The sequence below is a fragment of the Equus caballus genome, chromosome 16, assembly GCF_041296265.1.
Source record: "Equus caballus isolate H_3958 breed thoroughbred chromosome 16, TB-T2T, whole genome shotgun sequence".
Lineage (NCBI taxonomy): Eukaryota > Metazoa > Chordata > Mammalia > Perissodactyla > Equidae > Equus > Equus caballus.
In genome coordinates, this window is record NC_091699.1 from 50,870,502 (window position 1) to 50,885,144 (window position 14,643).

Consider the following 14,643-nt stretch of genomic DNA (forward strand, 5'->3'; position numbering starts at 1 on the left):
CCAGGGCTGGCAGGCCTGCTGAGGAGTGAGATGAGTGGAGAGCATAAGGGCTCCAGGCTTTTCCCCCAGATGTCCCAGAGGGCATCTGCAGGCCATGGTGCAGTCTTGGGATATTAGAGCCATCATGACTACTACGCCATCATGTGCTAGATCCTTCATCTTACCCCAGATTTGAGTAAAAGCTGTGGTGATGCACCAGAAGTCTCAAACAAGGGCAGGGGAGGGAAACTTAAATCTGCGAAAATTCCATCTATCAACAGAGCTTGGGGAGCAAAGGGACCACCGTTTTTCAGTTTTAGGGCAGAATTAATTCCCTCCCGCCCCCTCTCCCCTGCTTCGTTGGTCCAGTGCCATCTCTGGCCAGGGACTTTTCTGAGAGCCCCAAAATCAGGTCATCCCTGGGCTCTGGGTAGGTGGTGGTCCATCGCAGTTGAGCAGGTCCAGGGGCTCAGTGGGGAGGGCCTTTTGGGTGGCAGGCTGATGCGGCTCAGAGCTTTCCAAGTTGGAGCAGGCCCCCCTCTCTCGGGGGATCAGGAGATTCAGGGAGAGCACCCACCCTTCAGCCTTCTCTGAATAAAGGTGTGAGGAGGTCTCTGCTGCCCCCTGGTGGGGAGGGAGGGAGGGAGCCGCTGGCACTGTCCCTCCTTGGCCACTCCCAGATTCAGAACTACTAGTATCTCTTTTCTTTATCTCTGCTGTGCCCCGCCTGCCACTGCCCTGCAGATTCTGAGGTGCCCACAGGCAGGGAGGGAACTGCTTCTCTAGGGTGCTAGGCCATGAGGTCATGGTGTCCCCTTATCTGCTCTAATTCCAGGAGTTCTGTCTCTTTGCTGTCGTGGGCCTGGTGTCTGACTTCTTCCTTCAGATGCTGTTTTTCACCACTGTCCTGTCCATTGACATTCGCCGGATGGAGGTAGGAGTGGGCTGAGCCCTGCCCCATCCACCTCCTCCTCAGCCCTGGCTGTGCTCAGGGGATCTTGGGTGAGAGAGGTACAGACCTTGGGCAGGGACAGTAGCCCCGTGTGGGCAGCCTCTGGACGGCGGCCTTGGGTCCTGACCACTGCACCCCCAACAGCTAGCCGACCTGAACAAGCGCCTGCCTCCTGAGGCCTGCCTGCCCCCAGCGAAGCCAGTGGGACGGCCAGCACGCTTCGAACGGCAACTGGCTGTGCGGCCATCCACACCCCACACCATCACACTGCAGCCATCCTCCTTCCGAAACCTGCGGCTTCCCAAGAGGCTGCGTGTCGTCTACTTCCTGGCCCGCACCCGCCTGGCTCAGCGCCTCATCATGGTACCTGCCTGCCCTGCCCTGCCCTGCCCTGCCCTCCTCTGAGGGCCAGTGCTCAATTCTCTCTTGAATTTGACACTATGCCTTGGAGAGGGCACTGCTCCTCAGGCCCTGTGGCCTCTTGAAGCCTGGCTTTGGGAAGCTGCCCACCATACCATCCTGCCTTGAGATGGTAAACCTACTTCTGGGAGAAGCAGCCCTGGGGTCGTCATGTTGAGGAGTCATCATCTCCCCAAGATGACCCAGGATAGAAACCTGCTAGACGGGCTGCTCTGGGGTGGAACCACCATGGTTCCCTGAGTCAGGGTTCATCAGCTGCTACATGTACAGGCATCAGAAAATGCTGGGCAAAATAATTCACCTGCTGGACTGGCTGCTGGCCACCAGTGCCTCTCCCAAGGAGTTGAAGTGAGAGGGAAGCAAGGCTGAGGCCCTCTGAAGACTGGGACCTGTGGGTGTCTCTGGAGCAGTCAGGCAGCTGGTCCCTCTGGCCATGCTGACTGTGGGAATGGCAGCAGCTTTCTGGCCCCAGCTGAGATGGGCGTTAGGGATAGAGAAATTCTCTCTCAAACTCCAGGGTGCTGCTCTGTATTTCCAGGCTAAGAAACTCAAACCCTGATCATGGAAAGGACATTAGGTCCCTCCAATGACAACTGGCCTCAGGTCGTAGTGGGATGACTTGGGGTGGGCAGAAGGGAAGGACAGATAGGGGCCTGTGTCCTCTCCCCACCCCCAGGCCTGAGGTCCCCGTGCTGCCTCCTTCTAGCATGAGGGCCAAGGCTGCTGTGCCGTGGGGCTGCCTGTTCCTCCCAGAGGCCCCGCTGAGCGCCCAATGCCCCACTGCAGGCTGGCACTGTTGTCTGGATCGGCATCCTGGTGTACACAGACCCAGCAGGGCTACGCACCTACCTTGCTGCCCAGGTGACGGAACAGAGCCCACTGGGCGAGGGCGCCCTGACTCCAATGCCTGTGCCTAGTGGCGTGCTGCCTGCCAGCCACCCGGACCCTGCATTTTCCATCTTCCCACCTGATGCCCCTAAGTTACCTGAGAACCAGACATTGCCAAGAGAGCCACCCGAGCCTGGGGGTCCAACAGAGGGCATCCATGATAGCCCAGTCCCAGAGGTAACCTGGGGGCCTGAGGATGAGGAACTTTGGAGGAAATTGTCCTTCCGCCACTGGCCGACACTCTTCAGCTATTACAACATCACACTGGCAAAGAGGTGAGTTGCGCTGTACCAGTAGTCACCTCTTCACTTGGTGGTGTCACCTCACCGTCTCCAGAGCATTCCTTCCCCCTCAGGCGGGAGACCCACTGCTTGGAAGTCTGTTTCCTTTCAAATAATTAAATACCCATAAGGTTGTGAAGTAGGAACCAGTGCTCCAGGCAGCCACAACCTAAGACAGTGGCCCTGGGCCCTGCTCTGGGGAGTCTTGGGTTGCTGCCAGCGCCTTGGCCAGAATGAGATCCACCCACTTGCTGCTGCCCACTCTGTGCCAGGATGGGTGATGGAGACAGCCCACACTGCAGTGATGGCTGCTTGGGTGCTGGTGTCTGTGACAAAACAAGGTTGGGGTACCAGAGCTGGGCTGGGGAGGGGCCCACCTCTCTCCTCACCACCCATGCTGAGAAGACTGTACTGAGAGGGTGGTGGTCTCGGAATCTGGCAGCTCCAGCTGAGTCCTGCATGGAGAGTAGGGAGTGGACTGGGGCAGCAGCAGGAGGGACCCTTCTGAGGGCATCCCCACTGAGGCTGCCCACCTGCCCGGTCCCAGGTACATCAGCCTGCTGCCTGTGATTCCGGTCACACTCCACCTGAACCCGAGGGAGGCCCTGGAGGGGCGGCATCCTCAGGACGGCCGCAGTGCCTGGCCCCCGCCACAGCCTGGGCCGGGTGGGCTCTGGGAGGCCAGCCCCAAGGGGCCAGGTGTGGTGCAGGCCCACGGAGACATCACTCTGTACAAGTAAGGCCCCTGGGGGAGGGGGTGGCGGTGGGAGGGCCAGGGCATGCCTCACCACCATCCCACCTGGCACAGGGTGGCGGCGCTCGGCCTGGCTGCAGGCATCATCCTCGTGCTCCTGCTGCTCTGCCTTTACCGCGTGCTCTGCCCACGCAATTATGGGCAGCCTGGTGGTGGGCCCGGCCGTCGGCGGCGTGGGGACTTGCCCTGTGACGACTATGGCTATGCACCGCCTGAGACTGAGATTGTGCCCCTGGTGCTGCGTGGTCACCTCATGGTGAGTGTGGCCTGGGGGCTGTGGGGGCGCCTGGGGCCCTGGACCGTGCTGACGCCAGTGCTCATGTTTCGTGTCACACGCCCACAGGACATTGAATGTCTGGCCAGCGATGGCATGCTGCTGGTGAGCTGTTGCCTGGCAGGCCACGTCTGCGTATGGGATGCACAGACTGGGGACTGCCTCACACGCATCCCACGCCCGGGGTACGTGCCACCTTTCCATGCCCTGTCCCCGTCTCCTGCCCCACCTCCCACTCCTACCATTCCCTGCCATCATTCCCTGCCATCCCCTGCCACCCCACCACTGTCCTTACTCTGCCCTCCTGGCCCCCCACCTCCAGCAGGCAGCGCCGGGACAGTGGTGTTAGCAGCGTGTTCGAGGCTCAGGAGAGCTGGGAACGACTGTCAGATGGCGGGAAGGGTGGCCCAGAGGAGCTTGGGGACAGCCCTCCACTGCAGCACCGCCCCCGGGGCCCTCTACCACCTTCCCTCTTCGGGGACCAGCCGGACCTCAGCTCCTTGATTGACACCAACTTCTCAGCGCAGACGCGGCTCTCAGAGCCCGCTCAGCCAGAGCCCCGGCACCGGGCAGGCTGCGGCCGCACTCGGGACTCCCCAGGCTATGACTTCAGCCGCCTGGTGCAGCAAGTGTACCAGGAGGAAGGGTTGGCTCCCATCCACTCACCAGCCCTGCGCCCACCCTCACCTGGACCTGCGCTGCTCCAAGCCCCTGAGGATGAGGCGGGCTCTCCTTCCGAGAAGGGCTCCCCTTGTCTTGCCTGGGCCCCCAGCGCAGACGGCTCCATCTGGAGCCTGGAGCTGCAGGGCAACCTCATCGTGGTGGGGCGGAGCAGTGGCCGGCTGGAGGTGGGCAGAGGGACTGGAGGTGGGCAGAGGGGCCGTCCACTTGGGGCTTGTGGGCCTTCCCAGCCCGCAGGTGCTCACAGCTTCTGGGCTTGCAGGTATGGGATGCCATCGAGGGCGTGCTGCACTGCAGCAGCGAGGAGGTCTCCTCGGGCATCACAGCCCTCGTCTTCCTGGACAAAAGGTGAGATTGCTAGATTGCCTGCCTCAACCCCAGACATCCCCAGCCCTTCCTGGCCAGGCCATACTCAGAGGTTTGAGTCCTGGCTCCCCTTTGCTGGTATGTGACTTGACTTCCCTTCTCGGTGCCCAGCCCCACACCTGTGAACAGCGGGTAGTCCACCTCAATGGGAGGGGTGACAACTAAAAAGAGTTAACTGGTAGGAAGCATGTAGAATAGGGCCTGGCACACGCTGAGCTCCCAGGACCCTTAACCACTGTGACAGTGGGGAGTGGGTACACTGTTTTCCTTTCTCACCTTTGTGAAGCCAGCATATCTCTAATTGCCCTGTCAATACTGACCTTTCTTGGTTTCTTGGCTGCATTTTCAGTTACAGAAAAGTGCATTTTCAAAAGAACCTTCTTGTTAGAACATTTCTTTCCCTTTGATACTGGACACTATTCTCGCCTCCCTCCTCAGCGCGCCTCTTGGCTGTGGGTGTTCCCAGGGCTCCATCTGCACACACTCCCTGTGAAGGTCCCAGCCACCCAGACTTTGGGCTCCCACCTCTGGGCTCTTAAACCCAGGTCTCACCCATGACCAGGAGCCTCCTGCTGAGCGCTTCACCTGCTTGTCTCATGCTGGCTCTTCCTTCCAGAGTCTCTGACCATTTGTGGCACCACCATCTAGGCTAGAGCTTGAGGTTTTTTTTTTTCCTTGGGGTAGGAGGAACCCCTTGTCCTCAGTTCTCTCAATTTTTGTTGGCTGCTGCTGTCATTCCTGCCACCATCAGGCTTCTTGCACAGGCCTTGTCCTCCAGCCTGTCCTCCAGCCTGGCCAAGTTCATTAGGTTCCCCACGATTGGAAATTCTTCCTTGCTGCTTGTTTTGTTTCCAGTTTTAGGGAAAGCCCACGGGCTCAGCCCAACCCCCAAAGTTCCTGATGACCACGGTCTCTCCTCCTTGCCCTCCCCTTTCCTGTACACTGGGCCTTCCGCAGCTCTGCCCTGGGCCCTTCCAGTTCATGGGTGGAGGTTATAGACGTGCATTGCCTTTTGCTGGAGTAAGATTTTGAGCCCACTCACTTCGAGGCTTTGGGGTCACTGGACAAATGTCCCCATCTCTGCCTGTCAAACCTGTGCCTAGGGATTTCTGGGCAATGGAGAGAATCCTTCTTTGTGGAAAAAGGAAATGGAGTGGGGCTGGCCCTGTGGCCTAGCGGTTAAGTTCGGCACACTCCACTTTAGTGGCCCAGGTTTGGTTGCTGGGCACGGACCTACACAAGTCGTCAGTGGCCAGGCTGTGGTGGTGGCTCACAGACAGAATAGAAGAAGATTGGCATAGGTGTTAGCTCAGGCGAATCTTGCTCAGCAAAAAAAAAAAAAAAAGACGGGAAAAGGAAAATGGAATAGGTGGTGCTTGGGTTAAAGCTGCTTTTATGTGATAGAGACAGCAGTACCTCCTGTGGCAGCAAAACGCAGCCCCACCTCAGGTCCTATTTCGCCGCTTCAGAAGGCTTTCCTTTAGCTCCAGGCTATGAAGTGGAACCTTCCACATGCTTTTTTTTTTTTTTTTCCTGGTTTACAATCTTAGGTGATGTTCCTCAGGTATCATTTTATGTATATTAGCTCATTTACTCCTTGTGACCACTTTGTGAGTTGGGTACTCAATTGAGGACAACCTGTGAGGTTGTCCCCATTTCACAGATGAAGAAACTGAGGCACAGATTAATAATTAGAGTTGCAACCTGGGCCCTCCAGTTTCAGCATCTGTTCCACAGCACGTTCTTCCCTCTTGGCCATGGTCCCTCATGTCTCTGTTGTTCCCACATGCTCAGTGGAGCTGAGCCTGTCAAGTACCCATGGTGCCCGGCCTCAAGGCTGGGGGCTCTGAGGGAGATCCCCCTGGTAGCTGCTCTTGTCTTCCAGGATTGTGGCTGCCCGGCTCAACGGTTCCCTCGATTTCTTCTCCTTGGAGACCCACACTTCCCTCAGCCCCCTGCAGTTCCGAGGTCAGAGGGCCTGGGCTGGGCAGGGGCCTGCACCTGGTGGGTGAAGTGCAGGGGCTGCTTGTAAGGTGTCTTCTCAGAGATCCCTCACTTGGCCTGTTGTCCCCAGGGACCCCAGGGCGGGGCACTTCCCCTGCATCCCCCGTGTACAGCAGCAGTGACACGGTGGCCTGTCGCCTGACCCACACAGTGCCCTGTGCACACCAGAAACCCATCACAGCCCTGAAGGCCGCTGCTGGGCGCCTTGTGACTGGGAGCCAAGACCACACCCTGAGAGTGAGTGTTGGCTCCGTCTTTTAGGTGCTAGGGTGGCCTAGCACAAGGGATGAGGAGCATTTGGGGTCGGTCGGGGAGAGGCTAGAGGTGTCCTGGATGAACCGTGGAAGGGATTTCTTGGCCAAACTGTAATTTGGAAAACACCAGATTGTCCAGAACTTGATGCCCATCCCTGCCCCAGGTGTTCCGTCTGGAGGACTCGTGCTGTCTCTTCACCCTGCAGGGCCACTCAGGGGCCATCACAACGGTGTACATTGACCAGGTAAGGGGCTGATGGGGAGCTGTGGGAGGGGTGCAGGAGTACTATGCCAGGCCCATTGCTCTTGTTTCTGACTCCTGGGAGCTGGCCCCCAAGGGCCTTCTGGGATGTAGTGGGAGGGCCGCCACCCACTGGGGCACTAGGACGGACACCCTTGTGGACAAAGGTATTCCACCTCAGTGACCCAGGTCCCCTGGGCCTCTTCCCCTAGACCATGGTGCTGGCCAGTGGCGGACAAGATGGGGCCATCTGCCTGTGGGATGTGCTGACTGGCAGCCGGGTCAGCCACATGTTTGCTCACCGTGGGGATGTCACCTCCCTCACCTGTACCACCTCCTGCGTCATCAGCAGTGGCCTAGATGACCTCATCAGCATCTGGGACCGCAGCACAGGCATCAAGCTCTACTCCATTCAGCAGGTAGGCAGGTTAGGGGCCACAGGATTCTCAGTTTTGGGTTTTTTTTTTTTTGCTGAGGAAGATTAGCCCTGAGCACATCTGTTCCCAGTCCTCCTCTTTTTTTGCTTGAGGAAGATTGTCCCTGAGCTAACATCTGTGCTGATCTTCCTCTATTTTGTATGTGGGTTGCCGCCACAACCACAGTGTGGCTGATGAGTGGTGTAGATCCATGCCTGGGATCTGAACCCGTGAACCTGCGCTGCTGAAATCAGAACATACCGTACTTAACCACTACACCATGGCACCAGCCCCTCTTGGTGTTTTAAGGAGGACTCAAGACACTGAGCCTGTCGTGTCCTTTCCTCTAGGACCTGGGCTGTGGTGCAAGCTTGGGCGTCATCTCAGACAACCTACTGGTGACTGGTGGCCAGGGCTGTGTCTCCTTTTGGGACCTAAACTACGGGGACCTGTTACAGACAGTCTACCTGGGGAAGAACAGCGAGGCCCAGCCTGCCCGCCAGATCCTGGTGCTGGACAATGCTGCCATTGTCTGCAACTTTGGCAGTGAGCTCAGCCTGGTGTATGTGCCCTCTGTGTTGGAGAAGCTGGACTGAGGGTGGGCAGCAGCTGCGCCCCTCTCAGCCGGCTACACAGGGCCAATGCACTGGAGCTAGACTGGAGGGAGGAGATGAGTCTTCTGCAAGCTGCCTTTGAACTGTCCTGCCTCATGACTGTAATATTATTAAACCTTTTTTTTAATCACATCTGCCAGAGGCCTTGTGATCCGCTTGCGTCTTCCCCTAGAGGAGCTTCTGTGTCACTTACTTACATATTCCCTCCCTGTGTCTAAACTTTAGTACTTGGTTAGACTTCTCTCAGCTCAAGAAGTGTACAGCGTGAGGGAGGCTCAGCAAGCCAGCACTAGAGGCCTTCTTGACCATTCCAGGGGTGGTCATCCTACCACCCACCCACATCCAAGCTCACTAAAGGTACATCTCAGATGGTGCTACTGGGGCTCTGGCTCTCTCCCTGAGGTGGCAATGGACAAACCCTGGCCACAGAACAGGTCAGTTTATTATTTCAATAGCAAAGAGCTGAAAAATGTCAGGTCCCACAAAGGAGCAGAACCTGAGCAAGGCCTGTGATGCACCCCTACCCTACAGGGGTGCGGGCTAGGCCAGGTAGGGCTGAAGGCAGCAGGAATGGGAGTAAGAGACCAGGCCCACCTGGAGAGGCCCTGCTGAGCATGGGCAGACAGGCATGGGAGATGATGATGTAGTGTAAGGACCAAGCAGGCAAAGCCTGTTCAGGTCTTGTTGAGTGTCCAGAGTGGATCCAGAAGGCTGAGGGGGTCATCAGTGGGCCGGGCAGCCCGCAGACCCTGCCCGTTATGGGCCTGCAGAAAGTTCTGCTTGCTCATCCGCTGCTTTCGCTGCAAGGAGCTGTCCAGGGAGAAGGCCTCGGGAGTTAGGGAGGCCAGCAGCTCCAGGGAAGAGGAGGGCGGGCCCACGCTGGGGACCTCAGGTGCTGGCTGCTCTTCTTCAGGCTGGGGGGCCTCAGGCAGGGGTGAAGAGAGGGGAGGTGGGGAGGAGGATGGGAGCTGGGTGGACTCTGGGAGGCTAGCTGGCAGTGGGCCTGGGGGCTCTACAGGGCCTGGCAGGCTGGCAGCTGGAGAATCCAAGCCTCCAGGAGGCCGGATGCTGAGTTTTGCAATAGTGGCCTGGATAGAGCTGATGGGCACGTCTCCTCCGAGGACCAGGTCCTGGGAGTCCTGAGGAAGGTGATTCTGAGAAGACAGAAGTGGGTAAAGACGAGGGTCACAAGACTGTGGCTGTCCCCACAGCCCCCAGGAGTTCCTTCCTTACCTTCTGGCTGATGCTTGTGCCGGCTGAGGGTTTACATGGAGGGGGCATGCCATGGCGCTGCAGGACCTGCTCCACGTGTCTCACCACTGCCTCGTGGCAGAACCTGAGGTGCAGCTGCAGAGGTGCATTTGGCTTGGTTAGCTGGGCAGAGCCCTGGGACCCCAGGGCAGAAGGCCCAGTCCAACACCCACTGGCCCAGACCCTCACTTTCTCCTGCAGCATGTGTTTCCTCTGCTGCCGCATGCGGCGCACCAGCTGAGGCAGCTCCGGGATCCCGTTTCCAGCCTCCACCTCCTGCACAGCCGCATAGAGCAGTGCGAAGGCTCCTGTGCGGCCCACTCCGGAGCTGTGGCAGGAAGTGGGTGTAAGGCCAGGCCAAAGCCCATGGCAGAGGAACCTCAGGCAGCTGCCCACCTGCTACCTGCACCCTACCTGCAGTGCACGACGATGGGTGTGTGCAGGGGTCGCTGGTGCAGGTAATGTGCATGCACCTCCTGGATGAAGCGCAGCAGGTTGCTGGGGCTGTCAGGCAGGCCTCTGCGGGGGCAGGGCAGTGCTTTTGAGCCAGACCTGATCAGAGATCCTCCCCACCCCTCCCCACCCTAAGGAGCAGAAGGCCCCCAGGTCCCCAACTACCACCCAGGGCAGCAGACGCACAACTCAGGCCAGGTGGAGAAGTGGAGGTGCACGAGTGAACGCTTGAGGCTCTGGTCACGGAACTGCAGGCTCAGCACCCGCTCCACGTGCGTCTCAGTGGTGCGGACACTGCTCAGGGCCAGACTCAAGGCACCGTGCACCATGGGCTGGCCCCTCTCAGTGGGGAAGTACCGTGCCACCTTTTGCTGAGGGGCAAATAGATGGGGCAGTTAGGGCTGGTTTTCCAGCGTCCCTCCTGGGTGCCCATCCAACCTCTCCCTCTCACCTTCTCCATCTCGGCCTCAGACACCAACATGACAATGACTGACACTTTTTGCTCATGCACCATGAGCCAGAAGTCAGCAGCTGTGCCAGGCAGTGGGGCCTGGGTGGCCACCAACGGTGGGCAGTATGGCGAAAGCCCTTCCACACGGCTGGCGTTGATATAGTCATCCTTGCCTGAGCGCAGCACCACGCGGTTACTATCATAGGGCATGACGTCCTGGTGCCGGTTCTTGAGTGAGTAGCAGCGGGCAATGGCGATGGAGCGGCCACGGGCATCGTGTTCCTGTGCGTCTTGAAGCTCCCGCCATACAGTGTCCAGAGCCGCTGCATCGCCCAACTGGCCCCGAAAGGCCTCCAGCTCCTGCTGCAACTGCTGCAGCCTCTCAGGGTGCTCATAGGGGTCCCGCTCAATCAGCCGCAGGGCCTGTGGCCGCCGGCCCTCAGCCGCATCCACCTTAGTAGGCTGCAGCAGGGGCTGCCCACCCCCAGGAGGCTGGGTGCCTCCATGCTGGCTCTCAGGGCTGGAGGAAAGCAGATCTGCAGCTGCAGTGCCTCGGCGCAGGCATGAGGGTGGCTCTGCTGCAGGGGGCCGAGGAGGTACTGGGCCAGGTCCTGGGGATGGGGCAGGTGAAGGCACCAGGTGGGGACTGGGGGTGGGCTGGCTGGCAGGTGGGGGGCCTCGAATGGAGAGAGGGGCTGCTTGGGGGCCCAGGGGCCTGGAGGCAGGCGCAGGACCATATGCCAGGGTGGGATGGGGAGACTGAGGAGGCCCAGGGCTAGGGAATGGCAGAGCCCCTGAATGGGGGGGCAGAGGGTCCTGAGAGGGGCCAGGGTAGACCTGGGTGTGCAAAGCTGGTGGTGGCTGCCCCAGGACACCAGGCTGAGGGGCAAAGGGATAGGGGCGTTGAGAGGCTACCAGTGCCGGAGCCTGGGGTGGGAAGAGATGCGGATGCTGGAGTGCAAGGGGCTGCTGAGGGGGCGGGGGCCCAAATGCTGCTCGTGTGGGCTGAGGCTGGGGCCCAACCCTCGGGGCTGGAAAACCCGTGGGGATCCCAGGAGAAAAGTGGTGCTGGGCTGTGGGTGCTGGGAGGGGCTGCTTGGCCCCTAGAGGGTAGGTGTAGGGCGTGGGCAATGGCTGTTGTGGGGGCACCGGGAAGCAGGGCTGGGGAGGAACAGGGCTGGGGTTGGGCCGTGGTGCTGTGTGGCTGGAGATGGGGGCCTGGACACTATCTACTGTGGTAGTAGCTGGCCGAACCCCCATGGTCAACTCAGGGCCTGAGAACTGGGGAGGTGGGGCTGAGGGCATACCTGCAACTGCTGGGGGTGGCCCTACCCCCCCATAGGGACTGCTCACCACACCATGCTGGGGGGAGGATCGGGGCACAAGGCCCAGCTCTGGTGTGTAGGCAGGGGCTGGGTAGAGGGCAGGTCCGGGTACCATGGCCATTGCAGGATGCCCTGGGGCCTGGGGGGCCCTGGGCTGCAACATCTGGGTGGGGCCCGAGTAGGTACCAGCGGGTAAGGGTCCCGAGAGATAGTGGGGTCCTGGGCCTGCAGAGGCAGGGAAGGGGCTGGGAGGAAAGTGGAGTGGGGCAGCAGTTCCTAGGAAGGTGTCAGGTGGCCGTGGGCCAACCACCATGTCAGGGGGCAGACTGCGCAGCTCCTCGGGCAGGTCTGCTGTCTCCACTGCCTCACCCTCCTCCCTGCGGGGCAGGAATGGCTTTGGGGCTGTGGGCCGTGGTGGTGGCTTCTTCTTCAGCTCCCTGTGGGACAACATAAGAAGTGGAGCCAGACTCCCATCAGCCCAGCCTGGGTTTGGGCTGCGGCCGTGCCTGGGCCCCGGGCCACACTCACCTGTCCAGGAGCTGCTGGCGGGCAGCCTCACGGGCCTGGCAGGTGGACTGTGCTCGTTCCAAGAGAGCGGCCACCTTACTCTCCAGGTCCGCATAGAAGTCCTTGCCCTCCTGGGACTTCTTCATCAGGTCCTCATAGGCTTCATAAGAGGCCACCAGGGTCTGTAGCGTGGAGTTCCACCTGGTGGACAGAAGGGCCAGCAGAAGGTGAACAGCTAGAGCCAAGCTCTGAGAGAGACTCTGGGAGGGACTGTGGGCAAGAGCACACGGCCAGACACTGACTTTTGGTCCAGTTCGCTGAGCACCCGCCGCACTGCTGCATACTGCACGTTGGCTTCTGTCAGTGCCCGGAGCACGTTGTCCTGGGCAGCCAGGTTCTGCTCCAGGTACACTCTCAGCTGGTCATACTTCTTCAGCTGCTCCTCAAACAGCTTCTGAGGAAGTGTTGGGGGATGAAGGACAGACACTCAGGGCCTCACAGGGCCACACAGGAGCCCTGTGTCAAAGCTCCTCCACCCTGCTCACCCAATCCGACCTTAATCTCTGAGTGGTCCGTAGTAACCAGTGAGGCAGTGATGTCATCCTTCTGAATAAGCTCACGCAGCTGCTGCTCCAGGGACACACGCTGGTCCCGCATCTCCTGCACCTTGGCCAGGATACGCTTCAGATTCTGCAGCACAGCCTTGTCCTCTGGGAGCAGCAGTGGTCAGTGAGGCCAAAGAAACTCCCAGCTCCACGTCTCTTCCCGCGGGTTTGGGACAGGCGGGGCTCACCTGGGGTGAGGGCTGGCGTGGGCAGGGCAGCACGGACCTGGTCCAGCGGCCCACTGAGCAGGCGCAGGTTGCCAACGTGCAGATTCATGGCACGGTGCAGCTCACTGTTGGTGAAGGAGGCCTTCTCATGGACCTCCATGTACTTGGCCCATTCTCGCCTCACCTCTGCCAGCTCAGCCTTGGAGACTGCCAGGCTGGCTCCTGCCTGGCCCACTGCCTCCTGCAGCTTCTGGTCTAGCAGCTCATCCTCCTCCAGCAGGTCCCTGATGTCCTTCAGGGAGGCCTCCACATCCGTGAACACACCTGACAGCACTGGGGGGGGGGTGTGGGAGAGGGGGGAACAGCTTCTGAGGCAAGCAGGCCAGGCACCCACTGCGGCCCATCCCCCAAGAGAGAGAACTGCCCACTCAGTCAAGGGCTTGTGTATGGCCCACTGCTTGCTCAGCAATGCAGATGGGCGGGCAGTGAGGGTACAGCGATCCGTGTAGGTGGGTGCTTGTGCCAGGTGCTTGGAGAGATGCAATTTCCATCCTTGGCGAACAGGGGACATGGAGACCATAGCAGATGACTTCCATATTCTCACCCTCCACCTGCTTGCTCTCCCCCTCACTCACCTTGCATGGACTGAACGAGGTTCCTGACGGTGTCGGGCCGGACACTGAGAGCCGCACACTTCTCCATGAGCTGGGGTGGGATGTGGCTGTATGCATCAAGGTTGTCCACTGTCTCAGGATCCAGCTGCATTGAATCCATGAACTGGCTGCGAGGGGCAACAGGAGCAGGAGCTGGGTGCTGACTCAACTCCTCACATGTAAAAGGAGCCCACTAGGGCCAGTCCCCACCACTGAAGCTAGGTCTGAGGTCCTAGCAGAGAGCAAATCAACATTCCAACTTCCAGCACTGGATCTGGTCTGGCCTAGCCTCACAGAACATGCTCAGGGCACTGCTGAAAACAATGGGACAGAAGGGACATCCTCCTCCCAAGATATGTGACTCATTTTACACATGCAGCACACGAGGCCCAGAGCAGGGAGGGCAGAGCAAGGAAACCTGGTACAAGCAGACACTACTCTCTCTGTTGCAGGCAGCACTGGGGACCCCACAGAGGTCTGGCGTGTACCCCCACATCTCCCACTCTCAGCCCTGCACTCACTCCAGGACTTCATTCTTGTCCTCAATCTTGGCCATCATCTCCCGAAGCAGCTTGGCCTTCTCCTCACTGCAGAAGTGACAGAGCAGCTGTTGGAAGCCTATGTCCCTTGAGACATCCCCACCCAACCTGTGCTAACCGTAGTGCCAGCCCCTCCCACCCACCTGTATAGCGAGGAGGCTTCATGGGCAGCCATGGGTACCAGTTTGGCGAAGATGTCAGGGCCTGTAACAGCTGGATCTGTGGGGTTCACTGGTAAGGGCTTCACCAAGGGGGCACCTGGGAGGGGGAGGAAGAATTCTGGAGACCAGGCCCACAAACCTCCAGTCTGCCTCTGTTCTGTCCCATCTTCACCTCCTACCCCAATCTCGGCCTCCCCTCAGCTTCAGACCTTTCACAGGCTGAAGGGTGTCCAGTGCTGGAACAGCCTCATGGTAGATGAAGTCATTGTCCTTCTTGGCAGAATTGTACCTGGGGGTCAGGAGAAGGGAGAGTGGGAAGTCTTGGGTGATCAGTGGGAATCCAGGACCTAGCCTCCCACGTGGGCCACTGCTCTCTGGCACTGGTGGCTTCCTCCCAATGATGTAGG

General features: G+C 59.5%; 2 protein-coding genes across 18 annotated transcripts in view; one reads left to right on the top strand and one right to left on the bottom strand.

Annotated features, from left to right (window-relative positions):
- SCAP (SREBF chaperone) overlaps positions 1–8,256 on the top strand; it is an 83,021-nt gene extending 74,765 nt beyond the window's left edge. For 7 of the 14 annotated variants that reach the window (XM_023620527.2, XM_023620529.2, XM_070237789.1 and 4 more), the window contains 13 exons: positions 815–913; positions 1,076–1,294; positions 2,138–2,514; positions 3,068–3,256; positions 3,329–3,530; positions 3,618–3,733; positions 3,871–4,396; positions 4,492–4,577; positions 6,481–6,563; positions 6,670–6,836; positions 7,018–7,098; positions 7,307–7,513; positions 7,861–8,256. In XM_023620527.2, the coding sequence (XP_023476295.1) occupies positions 815–913; positions 1,076–1,294; positions 2,138–2,514; positions 3,068–3,256; positions 3,329–3,530; positions 3,618–3,733; positions 3,871–4,396; positions 4,492–4,577; positions 6,481–6,563; positions 6,670–6,836; positions 7,018–7,098; positions 7,307–7,513; positions 7,861–8,106 (2,598 nt within the window). In that variant the 3' untranslated portion in view covers positions 8,107–8,256. The remainder of the gene's footprint in view (positions 1–814; positions 914–1,075; positions 1,295–2,137; positions 2,515–3,067; positions 3,257–3,328; positions 3,531–3,617; positions 3,734–3,870; positions 4,397–4,491; positions 4,578–6,480; positions 6,564–6,669; positions 6,837–7,017; positions 7,099–7,306; positions 7,514–7,860) is intronic. The other 7 variants (XM_023620528.2, XM_070237794.1, XM_070237795.1 and 4 more) reach the window with 1 other exon arrangement.
- Positions 8,257–8,548: 292 nt separating this feature from the next.
- The window catches only part of PTPN23 (protein tyrosine phosphatase non-receptor type 23), a 31,637-nt gene continuing 25,542 nt past the window's right edge, over positions 8,549–14,643 (bottom strand). For all 4 annotated transcript variants that reach the window (XM_001495506.6, XM_023620524.2, XM_023620523.2 and 1 more), the window contains exons 12-25: positions 14,446–14,525; positions 14,219–14,333; positions 14,058–14,123; positions 13,519–13,664; positions 12,905–13,216; positions 12,667–12,821; positions 12,414–12,565; positions 12,133–12,312; positions 10,280–12,041; positions 10,015–10,199; positions 9,790–9,894; positions 9,565–9,703; positions 9,358–9,471; positions 8,549–9,278 (exon numbers count right to left, since the gene is read on the bottom strand). In XM_001495506.6, the coding sequence (XP_001495556.3) occupies positions 8,799–9,278; positions 9,358–9,471; positions 9,565–9,703; positions 9,790–9,894; positions 10,015–10,199; positions 10,280–12,041; positions 12,133–12,312; positions 12,414–12,565; positions 12,667–12,821; positions 12,905–13,216; positions 13,519–13,664; positions 14,058–14,123; positions 14,219–14,333; positions 14,446–14,525 (3,991 nt within the window). In that variant the 3' untranslated portion in view covers positions 8,549–8,798. The remainder of the gene's footprint in view (positions 9,279–9,357; positions 9,472–9,564; positions 9,704–9,789; positions 9,895–10,014; positions 10,200–10,279; positions 12,042–12,132; positions 12,313–12,413; positions 12,566–12,666; positions 12,822–12,904; positions 13,217–13,518; positions 13,665–14,057; positions 14,124–14,218; positions 14,334–14,445; positions 14,526–14,643) is intronic.